This window comes from Oncorhynchus keta, unplaced genomic scaffold, assembly GCF_023373465.1.
Source record: "Oncorhynchus keta strain PuntledgeMale-10-30-2019 unplaced genomic scaffold, Oket_V2 Un_contig_3330_pilon_pilon, whole genome shotgun sequence".
Classification (NCBI taxonomy): Eukaryota; Metazoa; Chordata; class Actinopteri; order Salmoniformes; family Salmonidae; genus Oncorhynchus; species Oncorhynchus keta.
In genome coordinates this window covers 289,699-309,462 of record NW_026287199.1, presented here as the reverse complement: position 1 = coordinate 309,462, position 19,764 = coordinate 289,699, and the positions used below count along the sequence as shown (strand labels likewise).

General features: G+C 42.8%; 1 protein-coding gene and 1 long non-coding RNA gene across 3 annotated transcripts in view; one reads left to right on the top strand and one right to left on the bottom strand.

The window, feature by feature from the left end:
- Positions 1–17,461, bottom strand: part of orc2 (origin recognition complex, subunit 2) — a 43,184-nt gene extending 25,723 nt beyond the window's left edge. Inside the window, exons 1-3 of one of the 2 annotated variants that reach the window (XM_052508062.1) lie at positions 16,863–17,461; positions 15,066–15,215; positions 13,346–13,435 (exon numbers count right to left, since the gene is read on the bottom strand). In XM_052508062.1, coding sequence (XP_052364022.1) covers positions 13,346–13,435; positions 15,066–15,215; positions 16,863–16,941 — 319 coding nt within the window. In that variant the 5' untranslated portion in view covers positions 16,942–17,461. The remainder of the gene's footprint in view (positions 1–13,345; positions 13,436–15,065; positions 15,216–16,862) is intronic. The other variant, XM_052508063.1, reaches the window with a different exon arrangement.
- LOC127923895 (uncharacterized) lies at positions 4,489–7,387 on the top strand. Its single transcript, XR_008116054.1, has 3 exons — positions 4,489–4,604; positions 6,448–6,651; positions 7,352–7,387. It is a non-coding gene; the product is annotated as an uncharacterized LOC127923895 (long non-coding RNA).
- Positions 17,462–19,764: the final 2,303 nt, after the last annotated feature.

Here is a 19,764-nt window from a genome sequence, read left to right as displayed (position 1 = left end):
TGTACTGATATCTGACCTCATAGAGTTTGGTAATGGGTAGGTTGTTACCAGTGTACTGATATCTGACCTCATAGAGTTTGGTAATGGGTAGGTTGTTACCAGTGTACTGATATCTGACCTCATAGAGTTTGGTAATGGGTAGGTTGTTACCAGTGTACTGATATCTGATCTCATAGAGTTTGGTAATGGGTAGGTTGTTACCAGTGTACTGATATCTGATCTCATAGAGTTTGGTAATGGGTAGGTTGTTACCAGTGTACTGATATCTGACCTCATAGAGTTTGGTAATGGGTAGGTTGTTACCAGTGTACTGATATCTGATCTCATAGAGTTTGGTAATGGGTAGGTTGTTACCAGTGTAATGGGTGATATCTGATATCTCATAGAGTTTGGTAATGGGTAGGTTGTTACCAGTGTACTGATATCTGATCTCATAGAGTTTGGTAATGGGTAGGTTGTTACCAGTGTACTGATATCTGATCTCATAGAGTTTGGTAATGGGTAGGTTGTTACCAGTGTACTGATATCTGATCTCATAGAGTTTGGTAATGGGTAGGTTGTTACCAGTGTACTGATATCTGATCTCATAGAGTTTGGTAATGGGTAGGTTGTTACCAGTGTACTGATATCTGACCTCATAGAGTTTGGTAATGGGTAGGTTGTTACCAGTGTACTGATATCTGATCTCATAGAGTTTGGTAATGGGTAGGTTGTTACCAGTGTACTGATATCTGATCTCATAGAGTTTGGTAATGGGTAGGTTGTTACCAATGTACTGATATCTGATCTCAGAGTTTGGTAATGGGTAGGTTGTTACCAGTGTACTGATATCTGATCTCATAGAGTTTGGTAATGGGTAGGTTGTTACCAGTGTACTGATATCTGATCTCATAGAGTTTGGTAATGGGTAGGTTGTTACCAGTGTACTGATATCTGATCTCATAGAGTTTGGTAATGGGTAGGTTGTTACCAGTGTACTGATATCTGATCTCATAGAGTTTGGTAATGGGTAGGTTGTTACCAGTGTACTGATCATATCTGACCTCATAGAGTTTGGTAATGGGTAGGTTGTTACCAGTGTACTGATATCTGACCTCATAGAGTTTGGTAATGGGTAGGTTGTTACCAGTGTACTGATATCTGACCTCATAGAGTTTGGTAATGGGTAGGTTGTTACCAGTGTACTGATATCTGATCTCATAGAGTTTGGTAATGGGTAGGTTGTTACCAGTGTACTGATATCTGATCTCATAGAGTTTGGTAATGGGTAGGTTGTTACCAGTGTACTGATATCTGACCTCATAGAGTTTGGTAATGGGTAGGTTGTTACCAGTGTACTGATATCTGATCTCATAGAGTTTGGTAATGGGTTAGGTTGTTACCAGTGTACTGATGATATCTGACCTCATAGAGTTTGGTAATGGGTAGGTTGTTACCAGTGTACTGATATCTGATCTCATAGAGTTTGGTAATGGGTAGGTTGTTACCAGTGTACTGATATCTGATCTCATAGAGTTTGGTAATGGGTAGGTTGTTACCAGTGTACTGATATCTGATCTCATAGAGTTTGGTAATGGGTAGGTTGTTACCAGTGTACTGATATCTGATCTCATAGAGTTTGGTAATGGGTAGGTTGTTACCAGTGTACTGATATCTGATCTCATAGAGTTTGGTAATGGGTAGGTTGTTACCAGTGTACTGATATCTGATCTCATAGAGTTTGGTAATGGGTAGGTTGTTACCAGTGTACTGATATCTGATCTCATAGAGTTTGGTAATGGGTAGGTTGTTACCAGTGGTAGGTTGTTACCAGTGTACTGATATCTGATCTCATAGAGTTTGGTAATGGGTAGGTTGTTACCAGTGTACTGATATCTGATCTCATAGAGTTTGGTAATGGGTAGGTTGTTACCAATGTACTGATATCTGATCTCATAGAGTTTGGTAATGGGTAGGTTGTTACCAGTGTACTGATATCTGACCTCATAGAGTTTGGTAATGGGTAGGTTGTTACCAGTGTACTGATATCTGACCTCATAGAGTTTGGTAATGGGTAGGTTGTTACCAGTGTACTGATGATATCTGATCTCATAGAGTTTGGTAATGGGTAGGTTGTTACCAGTGTACTGATATCTGATCTCATAGAGTTTGGTAATGGGTAGGTTGTTACCAGTGTACTGATATCTGACCTCATAGAGTTTGGTAATGGGTAGGTTGTTACCAGTGTACTGATATCTGACCTCATAGAGTTTGGTAATGGGTAGGTTGTTACCAGTGTACTGATATCTGACCTCATAGAGTTTGGTAATGGGTAGGTTGTTACCAGTGTACTGATATCTGATCTCAGAGTTTGGTAATGGGTAGGTTGTTACCAGTGTACTGATATCTGACCTCATAGAGTTTGGTAATGGGTAGGTTGTTACCAGTGTACTGATATCTGATCTCATAGAGTTTGGTAATGGGTAGGTTGTTACCAGTGTACTGATATCTGATCTCATAGAGTTTGGTAATGGGTAGGTTGTTACCAGTGTACTGATATCTGATCTCATAGAGTTTGGTAATGGGTAGGTTGTTACCAGTGTACTGATATCTGATCTCATAGAGTTTGGTAATGGGTAGGTTGTTACCAGTGTACTGATATCTGATCTCATAGAGTTTGGTAATGGGTAGGTTGTTACCAATGTACTGATATCTGATCTCATAGAGTTTGGTAATGGGTAGGTTGTTACCAGTGTACTGATATCTGACCTCATAGAGTTTGGTAATGGGTAGGTTGTTACCAGTGTACTGATATCTGACCTCATAGAGTTTGGTAATGGGTAGGTTGTTACCAGTGTACTGATATCTGATCTCATAGAGTTTGGTAATGGGTAGGTTGTTACCAGTGTACTGATATCTGATCTCAGAGTTTGGTAATGGGTAGGTTGTTACCAGTGTACTGATATCTGATCTCATAGAGTTTGGTAATGGGTAGGTTGTTACCAGTGTACTGATATCTGACCTCATAGAGTTTGGTAATGGGTAGGTTGTTACCAGTGTACTGATATCTGACCTCATAGAGTTTGGTAATGGGTAGGTTGTTACCAGTGTACTGATATCTGATCTCATAGAGTTTGGTAATGGGTAGGTTGTTACCAATGTACTGATATCTGACCTCATAGAGTTTGGTAATGGGTAGGTTGTTACCAGTGTACTGATATCTGACCTCATAGAGTTTGGTAATGGGTAGGTTGTTACCAGTGTACTGATATCTGACCTCATAGAGTTTGGTAATGGGTAGGTTGTTACCAGTGTACTGATATCTGACCTCATAGAGTTTGGTAATGGGTAGGTTGTTACCAGTGTACTGATATCTGACCTCATAGAGTTTGGTAATGGGTAGGTTGTTACCAGTGTACTGATATCTGACCTCATAGAGTTTGGTAATGGGTAGGTTGTTACCAGTGTACTGATATCTGATCTCATAGAGTTTGGTAATGGGTAGGTTGTTACCAGTGTACTGATATCTGACCATAGAGTTTGGTAATGGGTAGGTTGTTACCAGTGTACTGATATCTGACCTCATAGAGTTTGGTAATGGGTAGGTTGTTACCAGTGTACTGATATCTGATCTCATAGAGTTTGGTAATGGGTAGGTTGTTACCAGTGTACTGATATCTGATCTCATAGAGTTTGGTAATGGGTAGGTTGTTACCAGTGTACTGATATCTGACCTCATAGAGTTTGGTAATGGGTAGGTTGTTACCAGTGTACTGATATCTGATCTCATAGAGTTTGGTAATGGGTAGGTTGTTACCAGTGTACTGATATCTGACCTCATAGAGTTTGGTAATGGGTAGGTTGTTACCAGTGTACTGATATCTGATCTCATAGAGTTTGGTAATGGGTAGGTTGTTACCAGTGTACTGATATCTGATCTCATAGAGTTTGGTAATGGGTAGGTTGTTACCAGTGTACTGATATCTGACCTCATAGAGTTTGGTAATGGGTAGGTTGTTACCAGTGTACTGATATCTGACCTCATAGAGTTTGGTAATGGGTAGGTTGTTACCAGTGTACTGATATCTGACCTCATAGAGTTTGGTAATGGGTAGGTTGTTACCAGTGTACTGATATCTGATCTCATAGAGTTTGGTAATGGGTAGGTTGTTACCAGTGTACTGATATCTGACCTCATAGAGTTTGGTAATGGGTAGGTTGTTACCAGTGTACTGATATCTGATCTCATAGAGTTTGGTAATGGGTAGGTTGTTACCAGTGTACTGATATCTGACCTCATAGAGTTTGGTAATGGGTAGGTTGTTACCAGTGTACTGATATCTGATCTCATAGAGTTTGGTAATGGGTAGGTTGTTACCAATGTACTGATATCTGATCTCATAGAGTTTGGTAATGGGTAGGTTGTTACCAGTGTACTGATATCTGACCTCATAGAGTTTGGTAATGGGTAGGTTGTTACCAGTGTACTGATATCTGATCTCATAGAGTTTGGTAATGGGTAGGTTGTTACCAGTGTACTGATATCTGACCTCATAGAGTTTGGTAATGGGTAGGTTGTTACCAGTGTACTGATATCTGACCTCATAGAGTTTGGTAATGGGTAGGTTGTTACCAATGTACTGATATCTGATCTCATAGAGTTTGGTAATGGGTAGGTTGTTACCAGTGTACTGATATCTGATCTCATAGAGTTTGGTAATGGGTAGGTTGTTACCAGTGTACTGATATCTGATCTCATAGAGTTTGGTAATGGGTAGGTTGTTACCAGTGTACTGATATCTGATCTCATAGAGTTTGGTAATGGGTAGGTTGTTACCAGTGTACTGATATCTGACCTCATAGAGTTTGGTAATGGGTAGGTTGTTACCAGTGTACTGATATCTGAACTCATAGAGTTTGGTAATGGGTAGGTTGTTACCAGTGTACTGATATCTGACCTCATAGAGTTTGGTAATGGGTAGGTTGTTACCAGTGTACTGATATCTGATCTCATAGAGTTTGGTAATGGGTAGGTTGTTACCAGTGTACTGATATCTGACCTCATAGAGTTTGGTAATGGGTAGGTTGTTACCAGTGTACTGATATCTGACCTCATAGAGTTTGGTAATGGGTAGGTTGTTACCAGTGTACTGATATCTGACCTCATAGAGTTTGGTAATGGGTAGGTTGTTACCAGTGTACTGATATCTGACCTCATAGAGTTTGGTAATGGGTAGGTTGTTACCAGTGTACTGATATCTGATCTCATAGAGTTTGGTAATGGGTAGGTTGTTACCAGTGTACTGATATCTGATCTCATAGAGTTTGGTAATGGGTAGGTTGTTACCAGTGTACTGATATCTGACCTCATAGAGTTTGGTAATGGGTAGGTTGTTACCAGTGTACTGATGATATCTGATCTCATAGAGTTTGGTAATGGGTAGGTTGTTACCAGTGTACTGATATCTGATCTCATAGAGTTTGGTAATGGGTAGGTTGTTACCAGTGTACTGATATCTGACCTCATAGAGTTTGGTAATGGGTAGGTTGTTACCAGTGTACTGATATCTGACCTCATAGAGTTTGGTAATGGGTAGGTTGTTACCAGTGTACTGATATCTGATCTCATAGAGTTTGGTAATGGGTAGGTTGTTACCAGTGTACTGATATCTGATCTCATAGAGTTTGGTAATGGGTAGGTTGTTACCAGTGTACTGATATCTGATCTCATAGAGTTTGGTAATGGGTAGGTTGTTACCAGTGTACTGATATCTGATCTCATAGAGTTTGGTAATGGGTAGGTTGTTACTGTACTGATGATATCTTGACCTCATATCTGAGAGTTTGGTAATGGGTAGGTTGTTACCAGTGTACTGATATCTGATCTCATAGAGTTTGGTAATGGGTAGGTTGTTACCAGTGTACTGATATCTGATCTCATAGAGTTTGGTAATGGGTAGGTTGTTACCAGTGTACTGATATCTGATCTCATAGAGTTTGGTAATGGGTAGGTTGTTACCAGTGTACTGATATCTGACCTCATAGAGTTTGGTAATGGGTAGGTTGTTACCAGTGTACTGATATCTGACCTCATAGAGTTTGGTAATGGGTAGGTTGTTACCAGTGTACTGATATCTGACCTCATAGAGTTTGGTAATGGGTAGGTTGTTACCAGTGTACTGATATCTGATCTCATAGAGTTTGGTAATGGGTAGGTTGTTACCAGTGTACTGATATCTGACCTCATAGAGTTTGGTAATGGGTAGGTTGTTACCAGTGTACTGATATCTGATCTCAGAGTTTGGTAATGGGTAGGTTGTTACCAGTGTACTGATATCTGACCTCATAGAGTTTGGTAATGGGTAGGTTGTTACCAGTGTACTGATATCTGATCTCATAGAGTTTGGTAATGGGTAGGTTGTTACCAGTGTACTGATATCTGATCTCATAGAGTTTGGTAATGGGTAGGTTGTTACCAATGTACTGATATCTGACCTCATAGAGTTTGGTAATGGGTAGGTTGTTACCAGTGTACTGATATCTGACCTCATAGAGTTTGGTAATGGGTAGGTTGTTACCAGTGTACTGATATCTGACCTCATAGAGTTTGGTAATGGGTAGGTTGTTACCAGTGTACTGATATCTGACCTCATAGAGTTTGGTAATGGGTAGGTTGTTACCAATGTACTGATATCTGATCTCATAGAGTTTGGTAATGGGTAGGTTGTTACCAGTGTACTGATATCTGATCTCATAGAGTTTGGTAATGGGTAGGTTGTTACCAGTGTACTGATATCTGACCTCATAGAGTTTGGTAATGGGTAGGTTGTTACCAGTGTACTGATATCTGATCTCATAGAGTTTGGTAATGGGTAGGTTGTTACCAGTGTACTGATATCTGACCTCATAGAGTTTGGTAATGGGTAGGTTGTTACCAGTGTACTGATATCTGAACTCATAGAGTTTGGTAATGGGTAGGTTGTTACCAGTGTACTGATATCTGACCTCATAGAGTTTGGTAATGGGTAGGTTGTTACCAGTGTACTGATATCTGATCTCATAGAGTTTGGTAATGGGTAGGTTGTTACCAGTGTACTGATATCTGACCTCATAGAGTTTGGTAATGGGTAGGTTGTTACCAGTGTACTGACCTCATAGAGTTTGGTAATGGGTAGGTTGTTACCAGTGTACTGACCTCATAGAGTTTGGTAATGGGTAGGTTGTTACCAGTGTACTGATATCTGACCTCATAGAGTTTGGTAATGGGTAGGTTGTTACCAATGTACTGATATCTGATCTCATAGAGTTTGGTAATGGGTAGGTTGTTACCAGTGTACTGATATCTGATCTCATAGAGTTTGGTAATGGGTAGGTTGTTACCAATGTACTGATATCTGACCTCATAGAGTTTGGTAATGGGTAGGTTGTTACCAGTGTACTGATATAGAGTGATCTCTCATAGAGTTTGGTAATGGGTAGGTTGTTACCAGTGTACTGATATCTGATCTCATAGAGTTTGGTAATGGGTAGGTTGTTACCAGTGTACTGATATCTGACCTCATAGAGTTTGGTAATGGGTAGGTTGTTACCAGTGTACTGATATCTGACCTCATAGAGTTTGGTAATGGGTAGGTTGTTACCAGTGTACTGATATCTGAACTCATAGAGTTTGGTAATGGGTAGGTTGTTACCAGTGTACTGATATCTGATCTCATAGAGTTTGGTAATGGGTAGGTTGTTACCAGTGTACTGATATCTGATCTCATAGAGTTTGGTAATGGGTAGGTTGTTACCAGTGTACTGATATCTGATCTCATAGAGTTTGGTAATGGGTAGGTTGTTACCAGTGTACTGATATCTGACCTCATAGAGTTTGGTAATGGGTAGGTTGTTACCAGTGTACTGATATCTGACCTCATAGAGTTTGGTAATGGGTAGGTTGTTACCAGTGTACTGATATCTGATCTCATAGAGTTTGGTAATGGGTAGGTTGTTACCAGTGTACTGATATCTGATCTCATAGAGTTTGGTAATGGGTAGGTTGTTACCAGTGTACTGATATCTGATCTCATAGAGTTTGGTAATGGGTAGGTTGTTACCAGTGTACTGATATCTGATCTCATAGAGTTTGGTAATGGGTAGGTTGTTACCAGTGTACTGATATCTGATCTCAGAGTTTGGTAATGGGTAGGTTGTTACCAGTGTACTGATATCTGATCTCATAGAGTTTGGTAATGGGTAGGTTGTTACCAGTGTACTGATATCTGATCTCAGAGTTTGGTAATGGGTAGGTTGTTACCAGTGTACTGATATCTGATCTCATAGAGTTTGGTAATGGGTAGGTTGTTACCAATGTACTGATATCTGACCTCATAGAGTTTGGTAATGGGTAGGTTGTTACCAGTGTACTGATATCTGACCTCATAGAGTTTGGTAATGGGTAGGTTGTTACCAGTGTACTGATATCTGACCTCATAGAGTTTGGTAATGGGTAGGTTGTTACCAGTGTACTGATATCTGACCTCATAGAGTTTGGTAATGGGTAGGTTGTTACCAATGTACTGATATCTGATCTCATAGAGTTTGGTAATGGGTAGGTTGTTACCAGTGTACTGATATCTGATCTCATAGAGTTTGGTAATGGGTAGGTTGTTACCAATGTACTGACCTCATAGAGTTTGGTAATGGGTAGGTTGTTACCAGTGTACTGATATCTGATCTCATAGAGTTTGGTAATGGGTAGGTTGTTACCAGTGTACTGATATCTGACCTCATAGAGTTTGGTAATGGGTAGGTTGTTACCAGTGTACTCAGTGTACTGATATCTGAACTCATAGAGTTTGGTAATGGGTAGGTTGTTACCAGTGTACTGATATCTGACCTCATAGAGTTTGGTAATGGGTAGGTTGTTACCAGTGTACTGATATCTGATCTCATAGAGTTTGGTAATGGGTAGGTTGTTACCAGTGTACTGATATCTGACCTCATAGAGTTTGGTAATGGGTAGGTTGTTACCAGTGTACTGATATCTGACCTCATAGAGTTTGGTAATGGGTAGGTTGTTACCAGTGTACTGATATCTGACCTCATAGAGTTTGGTAATGGGTAGGTTGTTACCAGTGTACTGATATCTGACCTCATAGAGTTTGGTAATGGGTAGGTTGTTACCAATGTACTGATATCTGATCTCATAGAGTTTGGTAATGGGTAGGTTGTTACCAGTGTACTGATATCTGATCTCATAGAGTTTGGTAATGGGTAGGTTGTTACCAATGTACTGACCTCATAGAGTTTGGTAATGGGTAGGTTGTTACCAGTGATATCTGATCTCATAGAGTTTGGTAATGGGTAGGTTGTTACCAGTGTACTGATATCTGATCTCATAGAGTTTGGTAATGGGTAGGTTGTTACCAGTGTACTGATATCTGACCTCATAGAGTTTGGTAATGGGTAGGTTGTTACCAGTGTACTGATATCTGACCTCATAGAGTTTGGTAATGGGTAGGTTGTTACCAGTGTACTGATATCTGAACTCATAGAGTTTGGTAATGGGTAGGTTGTTACCAGTGTACTGATATCTGATCTCATAGAGTTTGGTAATGGGTAGGTTGTTACCAGTGTACTGATATCTGATCTCATAGAGTTTGGTAATGGGTAGGTTGTTACCAGTGTACTGATATCTGATCTCATAGAGTTTGGTAATGGGTAGGTTGTTACCAGTGTACTGATGATATCTGACCTCATAGAGTTTGGTAATGGGTAGGTTGTTACCAGTGTACTGATGATATCTGACCTCATAGAGTTTGGTAATGGGTAGGTTGTTACCAGTGTACTGATATCTGACCTCATAGAGTTTGGTAATGGGTAGGTTGTTACCAATGTACTGATATCTGATCTCAGAGTTTGGTAATGGGTAGGTTGTTACCAGTGTACTGATATCTGATCTCATAGAGTTTGGTAATGGGTAGGTTGTTACCAGTGTACTGATATCTGATCTCATAGAGTTTGGTAATGGGTAGGTTGTTACCAGTGTACTGATATCTGATCTCATAGAGTTTGGTAATGGGTAGGTTGTTACCAGTGTACTGATGATATCTGACCTCATAGAGTTTGGTAATGGGTAGGTTGTTACCAGTGTACTGATGATATCTGATCTCATAGAGTTTGGTAATGGGTAGGTTGTTACCAGTGTACTGATGATATCTGATCTCATAGAGTTTGGTAATGGGTAGGTTGTTACCAGTGTACTGATATCTGATCTCATAGAGTTTGGTAATGGGTAGGTTGTTACCAGTGTACTGATGATATCTGATCTCATAGAGTTTGGTAATGGGTAGGTTGTTACCAGTGTACTGATATCTGATCTCATAGAGTTTGGTAATGGGTAGGTTGTTACCAGTGTACTGATATCTGATCTCATAGAGTTTGGTAATGGGTAGGTTGTTACCAGTGTACTGATATCTGATCTCATAGAGTTTGGTAATGGGTAGGTTGTTACCAGTGTACTGATATCTGATCTCATAGAGTTTGGTAATGGGTAGGTTGTTACCAGTGTACTGATTGATATCTGACCTCATAGAGTTTGGTAATGGGTAGGTTGTTACCAGTGTACTGATTGATATCTGATCTCATAGAGTTTGGTAATGGGTAGGTTGTTACCAGTGTACTGATATCTGATCTCATAGAGTTTGGTAATGGGTAGGTTGTTACCAGTGTACTGATATCTGATCTCATAGAGTTTGGTAATGGGTAGGTTGTTACCAGTGTACTGATATCTGATCTCATAGAGTTTGGTAATGGGTAGGTTGTTACCAGTGTACTGATATCTGATCTCATAGAGTTTGGTAATGGGTAGGTTGTTACCAGTGTACTGATTGATATCTGATCTCATAGAGTTTGGTAATGGGTAGGTTGTTACCAGTGTACTGATATCTGACCTCATAGAGTTTGGTAATGGGTAGGTTGTTACCAGTGTACTGATATCTGATCTCAGAGTTTGGTAATGGGTAGGTTGTTACCAGTGTACTGATATCTGATCTCATAGAGTTTGGTAATGGGTAGGTTGTTACCAGTGTACTGATATCTGATCTCATAGAGTTTGGTAATGGGTAGGTTGTTACCAGTGTACTGATATCTGATCTCATAGAGTTTGGTAATGGGTAGGTTGTTACCAGTGTACTGATATCTGATCTCAGAGTTTGGTAATGGGTAGGTTGTTACCAGTGTACTGATGATATCTGACCTCATAGAGTTTGGTAATGGGTAGGTTGTTACCAGTGTACTGATGATATCTGATCTCATAGAGTTTGGTAATGGGTAGGTTGTTACCAGTGTACTGATATCTGACCTCATAGAGTTTGGTAATGGGTAGGTTGTTACCAGTGTACTGATATCTGATCTCATAGAGTTTGGTAATGGGTAGGTTGTTACCAGTGTACTGATATCTGATCTCATAGAGTTTGGTAATGGGTAGGTTGTTACCAGTGTACTGATATCTGATCTCATAGAGTTTGGTAATGGGTAGGTTGTTACCAGTGTACTGATTGATATCTGATCTCATAGAGTTTGGTAATGGGTAGGTTGTTACCAGTGTACTGATATCTGACCTCATAGAGTTTGGTAATGGGTAGGTTGTTACCAGTGTACTGATATCTGATCTCATAGAGTTTGGTAATGGGTAGGTTGTTACCAGTGTATATATCTGATCTCATAGAGTTTGGTAATGGGTAGGTTGTTACCAGTGTACTGATATCTGATCTCATAGAGTTTGGTAATGGGTAGGTTGTTACCAGTGTACTGATTGATATCTGATCTCATAGAGTTTGGTAATGGGTAGGTTGTTACCAGTGTACTGATATCTGATCTCATAGAGTTTGGTAATGGGTAGGTTGTTACCAGTGTACTATGATTGATATCTGATCTCATAGAGTTTGGTAATGGGTAGGTTGTTACCAGTGTACTGATATCTGATCTCATAGAGTTTGGTAATGGGTAGGTTGTTACCAGTGTACTGATATCTGATCTCATAGAGTTTGGTAATGGGTAGGTTGTTACCAGTGTACTGATATCTGATCTCATAGAGTTTGGTAATGGGTAGGTTGTTACCAGTGTACTGATTGATATCTGACCTCATAGAGTTTGGTAATGGGTAGGTTGTTACCAGTGTACTGATTGATATCTGATCTCATAGAGTTTGGTAATGGGTAGGTTGTTACCAGTGTACTGATATCTGATCTCATAGAGTTTGGTAATGGGTAGGTTGTTACCAGTGTACTGATTGATATCTGATCTCATAGAGTTTGGTAATGGGTAGGTTGTTACCTCAGTGTACTGATATCTGATCTCATAGAGTTTGGTAATGGGTAGGTTGTTACCAGTGTACTGATATCTGATCTCATAGAGTTTGGTAATGGGTAGGTTGTTACCAGTGTACTGATATATCTGATCTCATAGAGTTTGGTAATGGGTAGGTTGTTACCAGTGTACTGATTGATATCTGATCTCATAGAGTTTGGTAATGGGTAGGTTGTTACCAGTGTACTGATATCTGATCTCATAGAGTTTGGTAATGGGTAGGTTGTTACCAGTGTACTGATATCTGATCTCATAGAGTTTGGTAATGGGTAGGTTGTTACCAGTGTACTGATATCTGATCTCATAGAGTTTGGTAATGGGTAGGTTGTTACCAGTGTACTGATATCTGATCTCATAGAGTTTGGTAATGGGTAGGTTGTTACCAGTGTACTGATATCTGATCTCATAGAGTTTGGTAATGGGTAGGTTGTTACCAGTGTACTGATATCTGATCTCATAGAGTTTGGTAATGGGTAGGTTGTTACCAGTGTACTGATATCTGATCTCATAGAGTTTGGTAATGGGTAGGTTGTTACCAGTGTACTGATGATATCTGACCTCATAGAGTTTGGTAATGGGTAGGTTGTTACCAGTGTACTGACCTCATAGAGTTTGGTAATGGGTAGGTTGTTACCAGTGTACTGATATCTGACCTCATAGAGTTTGGTAATGGGTAGGTTGTTACCAATGTACTGATATCTGATCTCATAGAGTTTGGTAATGGGTAGGCTGTTACCAATGTACTGATTGATATAAATGGACATGGGCATTTCGGTAACTTTGGAGGAAAAAAACAACGTTATATTGGAGTTGTGCCTGTTGTTCACACACCTGACCTCATTGGCTAGAATGGTCCCACCTGACCTCATTGGCTAGAATGGTCCCACCTGACCTCATTGGCTAGAATGGTCCCACCTGACCTCGCCTGGCTTCCAACTCTGAGGTCATTTATTTCCTGTTAAAGCAGGGACTCAACTATGTTGTCAATATGATAAGGTTTGGAGAGACGTACCCATCTGGGACATCCTGTTGGAGCGTTTGACCGTCTGAAAGGTGAACACTGCTCCTCCTCCTGCTGCTGCTGCTACACACTCCTCCCCCTCTTCAGACAGGACACAGTCAGACAGGACAGTCAGACAGGACACAGTCAGACAGGACACAGTCAGACAGGACACACTCCTCCCCCTCTTCAGACAGGACACAGTCAGACAGGACACAGTCAGACAGGACACAGTCAGACAGGACAGTCAGACAGGACACAGTCAGACAGGACACACTCCTCCCCTCTTCAGACAGGACACAGTCAGACAGGACACACTCCTCCCCTCTTCAGACAGGACACAGTCAGACAGGACAGTCAGACAGGACACACAGTCAGACTCCCCCCTCTTCAGACAGGACACAGTCAGACAGGACACAGTCAGACAGGACACAGTCAGACAGGACAGTCAGACAGGACACAGTCAGACAGGACACACTCCTCCCCCTCTTCAGACAGGACACAGTCAGACAGGACACACTCCTCCCCCTCTTCAGACAGGACACAGTCAGACAGGACAGTCAGACAGGACACACTCCTCCCCCTCTTCAGACAGGACACAGTCAGACAGGACACAGTCAGACAGGACACACTCCTCCCCCTCTTCAGACAGGACACAGTCAGACAGGACACAGTCAGACAGGACACACTCCTCCCCCTCTTCAGACAGGACACAGTCAGACAGGACACAGTCAGACAGGACACACTCCTCCCCCTCTTCAGACAGGACACAGTCAGACAGGACACAGTCAGAGACTCCCCACACACAGCCAGGCAGGACACAGTCAGAGACTCCCCACACACAGTCAGGCAGGACACACACACACAGTCAGACAGGACACACTCCTCCCCTCTTCAGACAGGACACAGTCAGACAGGACACAGTCAGACAGGACACACTCCTCCCCCTCTTCAGACAGGACACAGTCAGACAGGACACAGTCAGACAGGACACACTCCTCCCCCTCTTCAGACAGGACACAGTCAGACAGGACACAGTCAGACAGGACACACTCCTCCCCTCTTCAGACAGGACACAGTCAGACAGGACAGTCAGACAGGACAGTCAGACAGGACAGTCAGACAGGACAGTCAGAGACTCCCCACACAGCCAGGCAGGACACACACACACAGCCAGGCAGGACACACACACACACACACACACAGCCAGGCAGGACACACACACACACACACACACAGCCAGGCAGGACACACACACACACACACACACACACAGCCAGGCAGGACACACACACACACACACACACACAGCCAGGCAGGACACACACACACACACAGCCAGGCAGGACACACACACAGCCAGGCAGGACACACACACACAGCCAGGCAGGACACACACACACACACACAGCCAGGCAGGACACACACACACACACACACACACACACACACACACACACACACACACACACACACACACACACAGCCAGGCAGGACACACACACACACAGCCAGGCAGGACACATACACAGAGCCAGGCAGGACACACACACACACACACACACACACACACACAGCCAGGGACACAGGACACACACACACAGCCAGGCAGGACACACACACACACACACACACACAGCCAGGCAGGCAGGACACACACACACACACACAGCCAGGCAGGACACATATACACAGTCAGTAGGGCTGTTCGTCATGTCCGACCGACACACACCGTCTGTTCCGAGGACCTGGACATAGTGCAGCTCACTAAGGCCTGCCTCATCCTCTCTACCGCTCCTCTCCGCTTCACTCCTCTGAGTCACCAGCCTCTGCATACTGCTGCCCTGCATACTGCTGCCCTGCATACTGCTGCCCTGCACATCTACACACACAGCAAAACCAACAAATCAGTCAGCAGTAGTGGGTCTTTGTGGTGGTGTGTGTGTGTGTGTCTTTGTGATGGTGTGTGTGTGTGTGTGTGTGTGTGTGTGTGTGTGTGTGTGTGTGTGTGTGTGTGTGTGTGTGTGTGTGTGTGTGTGTGTGTGTGTGTGTGTGTGTCTTTGTGATGGTGTGTGTGTGTGTGTGTGTGTGTCTTTGATGGTGTGTGTGTGGTCTTTGTGATGGTGTGTGTGTGGTCTTTGTGATGGTGTGTGTGTGTGTCTTTGTGATGATGGTGTGTGTGTGTCTTTGTGATGGTGTGTGTGTGTCTTTGTGATGGTGTGTGTGTGGGTCTTTGTGATGGTGTGTGTGTGTGTCTTTGTGATGGTGTGTGTGTGTGTCTTTGTGATGGTGTGTGTGTGTGTCTTTGTGATGGTGTGTGTGTGTGTCTTTGTGATGGTGTGTGTGTGTGTGTCTTTGTGATGGTGTGTGTGTGTGTCTTTGTGATGGTGTGTGTGTGTGTGTCTTTGTGATGGTGTGTGTGTGTGTCTTTGTGATGGTGTGTGTGTGTGTCTTTGTGATGGTGTGTGTGTGTGTGTGTCTTTGTGATGGTGTGTGTGTGTGTGTCTTTGTGATGGTGTGTGTGTGTGTCTTTGTGATGGTGTGTGTGTCTTTGTGATGGTGTGTGTGTGTGTGTCTTTGTGATGGTGTGTGTGTCTTTGTGATGGTGTGTGTGTGTCTTTGTGATGGTGTGTGTGTGTGGGTCTTTGTGATGGTGTGTGTGTGTGTGTCTTTGTGATGGTGTGTGTGTGTGTGTGTGTCTTTGTGATGGTGTGTGTGTGTGTCTTTGTGATGGTGTGTGTGTGTGTGTGTGTGTCTTTGTGATGGTGTGTGTGTCTTTGTGATGGTGTGTGTGTGTGTCTTTGTGGTGGTGTGTGTGTGTGTCTTTGTGATGGTGTGTGTGTGTGTCTTTGTGATGGTGTGTGTGTGTGTGTGTGTGTCTTTGTGATGGTGTGTGTGTGTCTTTGTGATGGTGTGTGTGTGTGTGTGTGTGTGTGTGTGTGTGTGTGTGTGTGTGTGTGTGTGTGTGTGTGTCTTTGTGATGGTGTGTGTGTCTTTGTGATGGTGTGTGTGTGTGTCTTTGTGATGGTGTGTGTGTGTGGTCTTTGTGATGGTGTGTGTGTGTGTCTTTGTGGTGGTGTGTGTGTGTGTGTCTTTGTGATGGTGTGTGTGTGTGTGTCTTTGTGATGGTGTGTGTGTCTTTGTGATGGTGTGTGTGTCTTTGTGATGGTGTGTGTGTGTGTGTGTCTTTGTGGTGGTGTGTGTGTGTGTGTGTGTCTTTGTGATGGTGTGTGTGTGTGTGTGTGTCTTTGTGATGGTGTGTGTGTGTGTGTGTGTGTCTTTGTGATGGTGTGTGTGTGTGTCTTTGTGATGGTGTGTGTGTGTGTGTCTTTGTGATGGTGTGTGTGTGTGTGTGTCTTTGTGATGGTGTGTGTGTGTGTGTGTGTCTTTGTGATGGTGTGTGTGTGTGTGTGTCTTTGTGATGGTGTGTGTGTGTCTTTGTGATGGTGTGTGTGTGTGTGTGTGTGTGTGTCTTTGTGATGGTGTGTGTGTGTGTGTGTGTGTCTTTGTGATGGTGTGTGACTCCTACCTTGTTCTTTGTCCACCATGTGTTCCAGTGCATCTGTGTCACCCACAAACCTCACCTCCAATATACTCATACTGCACATAAACACACGTTCATCACCACACCACTTCCACTGTCATGCTGAGCATCATCACTACTACCTGCAACACTCATACGGAGATCGGAGCTCTTATGAGGCCGAGTTCAAAACAACTGGAAACTCGGAAATGGGAACTTGAAAATCTCCAACTTCCGCGCATTCCAGACAACTGGGAACCTCGGGCCTCTTTCTAGAGCTCCGAACCTGAAGATCTGAATGATTTGACCTCGTATTTTTCCGAGTTCCCAGATGTTTTGAACGAGGAAATATTACACAGAAACAAACATGCGCTATCGTTAGCTAGCTAATGAAAAAAATATACCACGAAAAGCAGGGACTTGCCTGGCTGCTGTTTTAACTACCCGTTATAGCGCACGTTTGTAGAAGACACAATTATATATATATTTTTTTTAAATGACAAATATTAACTACTACACTGAGACAAGTTAGACACGTCTACAAAGTGCGCGCAGTTCTTTGACAGATTTCCGCGGGCCACCCTGCAAGTTTTTAAACCACGTGTTGAGTCAAAGGTCTTCGGTTTAGTTTAAGCCAATCAGAAGGCATGATTCTGTAAAACATCACATCCCAAGATGCTTGGCGCGCAGCTACACCAGAGATGCATTAGAAAGGAGGAGAAGGTGCTCTTTGAGGCACGGAGTTAAGATGGCGGAAGCCGATGTGTTGTTTTTTGAAGATGAAAAAAGTAAATCGAGTACAGTTTTATTGACAACGATGAAGTCCAAGAAAGAAACAAAAAAGGCTAAAATTGTTGTGGCAAATTAAATGTCATTAGTCACATGCACCGAATAAAACAGGGCTTAAATGGCTTTAAGACTTAAATGTGAAAACAAAGTATTGCCTATTTAATGAAAAAGTATTGCCTATTTAGCTTATTTAATGAAACCCTGGCTGGCTTTTGATGTCCTAGGTCAGGGCTCTCCAACCCTGTTCCTGGAGAGCTACCAACCTTCCTGTATGTTTCTGCACCAACCCCAGTTGTAGCTAACCTGATTCAGTTTATCAACTGGCTAATTATTAGAATCAGATGAGCTAGATCAGGGTTGGAGTGAAAACCTACAGGAGGGTCTCTCTCCAGGAACAGGGTTGGAGTTAAAACCTACAGGAGGGTCTCTCTCCAGGAACAGGGTTGGAGTGAAAACCTACAGGAGGGTAGGGACATCATCCTGTAGGTTTTAACTCCAACCCTGTTCCTGGAGAGACATCATCCTGTAGGTTTTCACTCCAACCCTGTTCCTGGAGAGACATCATCCTGTAGGTTTTAACTCCAACCCTGTTCCTGGAGAGACATCATCCTGTAGGTTTTCACTCCAACCCTGTTCCTGGAGAGACATCATCCTGTAGGTTTTCACTCTAACCCTGTTCCTGGAGAGACATCATCCTGTAGGTTTTCACTCCAACCCTGTTCCTGGAGAGACATCATCCTGTAGGTTTTAACTCCAACCCTGTTCCTGGAGAGACATCATCCTGTAGGTTTTAACTCCAACCCTGTTCCTGGAGAGACATCATCCTGTAGGTTTTAACTCCAACCCTGTTCCTGGAGAGACATCATCCTGTAGGTTTTAACTCCAACCCTGTTCCTGGAGAGACATCATCCTGTAGGTTTTAACTCCAACCCTGTTCCTGGAGAGACATCATCCTGTAGGTTTTCACTCCAACCCTGTTCCTGGAGAGACATCATCCTGTAGGTTTTCACTCCAACCCTGTTCCTGGAGAGACATCATCCTGTAGGTTTTAACTCCAACCCTGTTCCTGGAGAGACATCATCCTGTAGGTTTTAAAACTAACCCTGTTCCTGGAGAGACATCATCCTGTAGGTTTTCACTCCAACCCTGTTCCTGGAGAGACATCATCCTGTAGGTTTTAACTCTAACCCTGTTCCCGGAGAGACATCATCCTGTAGGTTTTAACTCCAACCCTGTTCCTGGAGAGACATCAACCTGTAGGTTTTAACTCTAACCCTGTTCCTGGAGAGACATCATCCTGTAGGTTTTAACTCAAACCCTGTTCCTGGAGAGACATCATCCTGTAGGTTTTCACTCCAACCCTGTTCCTGGAGAGACATCATCCTGTAGGTTTTAACTCCAACCCTGTTCCTGGAGAGACATCATCCTGTAGGTTTTCACTCCAACCCTGTTCCTGTAGAGACATCATCCTGTAGGTTTTCACTCTAACCCTGTTCCTGGAGAGACATCATCCTGTAGGTTTTCACTCCAACCCTGTTCCTGGAGAGACATCATCCTGTAGGTTTTAACTCCAACCCTGTTCCTGGAGAGACATCATCCTGTAGGTTTTAACTCCAACCCTGTTCCTGGAGAGACATCATCCTGTAGGTTTTAACTCCAACCCTGTTCCTGGAGAGACATCATCCTGTAGGTTTTAACTCCAACCCTGTTCCTGGAGAGACATCATCCTGTAGGTTTTAACTCCAACCCTGTTCCTGGAGAGACATCATCCTGTAGGTTTTCACTCCAACCCTGTTCCTGGAGAGACATCATCCTGTAGGTTTTAACTCCAACCCTGTTCCTGGAGAGACATCATCCTGTAGGTTTTAACTCTAACCCTGTTCCTGGAGAGACATCATCCTGTAGGTTTTCACTCCAACCCTGTTCCTGGAGAGACATCATCCTGTAGGTTTTAACTCTAACCCTGTTCCCGGAGAGACATCATCCTGTAGGTTTTAACTCCAACCCTGTTCCTGGAGAGACATCATCCTGTAGGTTTTAACTCCAACCCTGTTCCTGGAGAGACATCATCCTGTAGGTTTTAACTCCAACCCTGTTCCTGGAGAGACATCATCCTGTA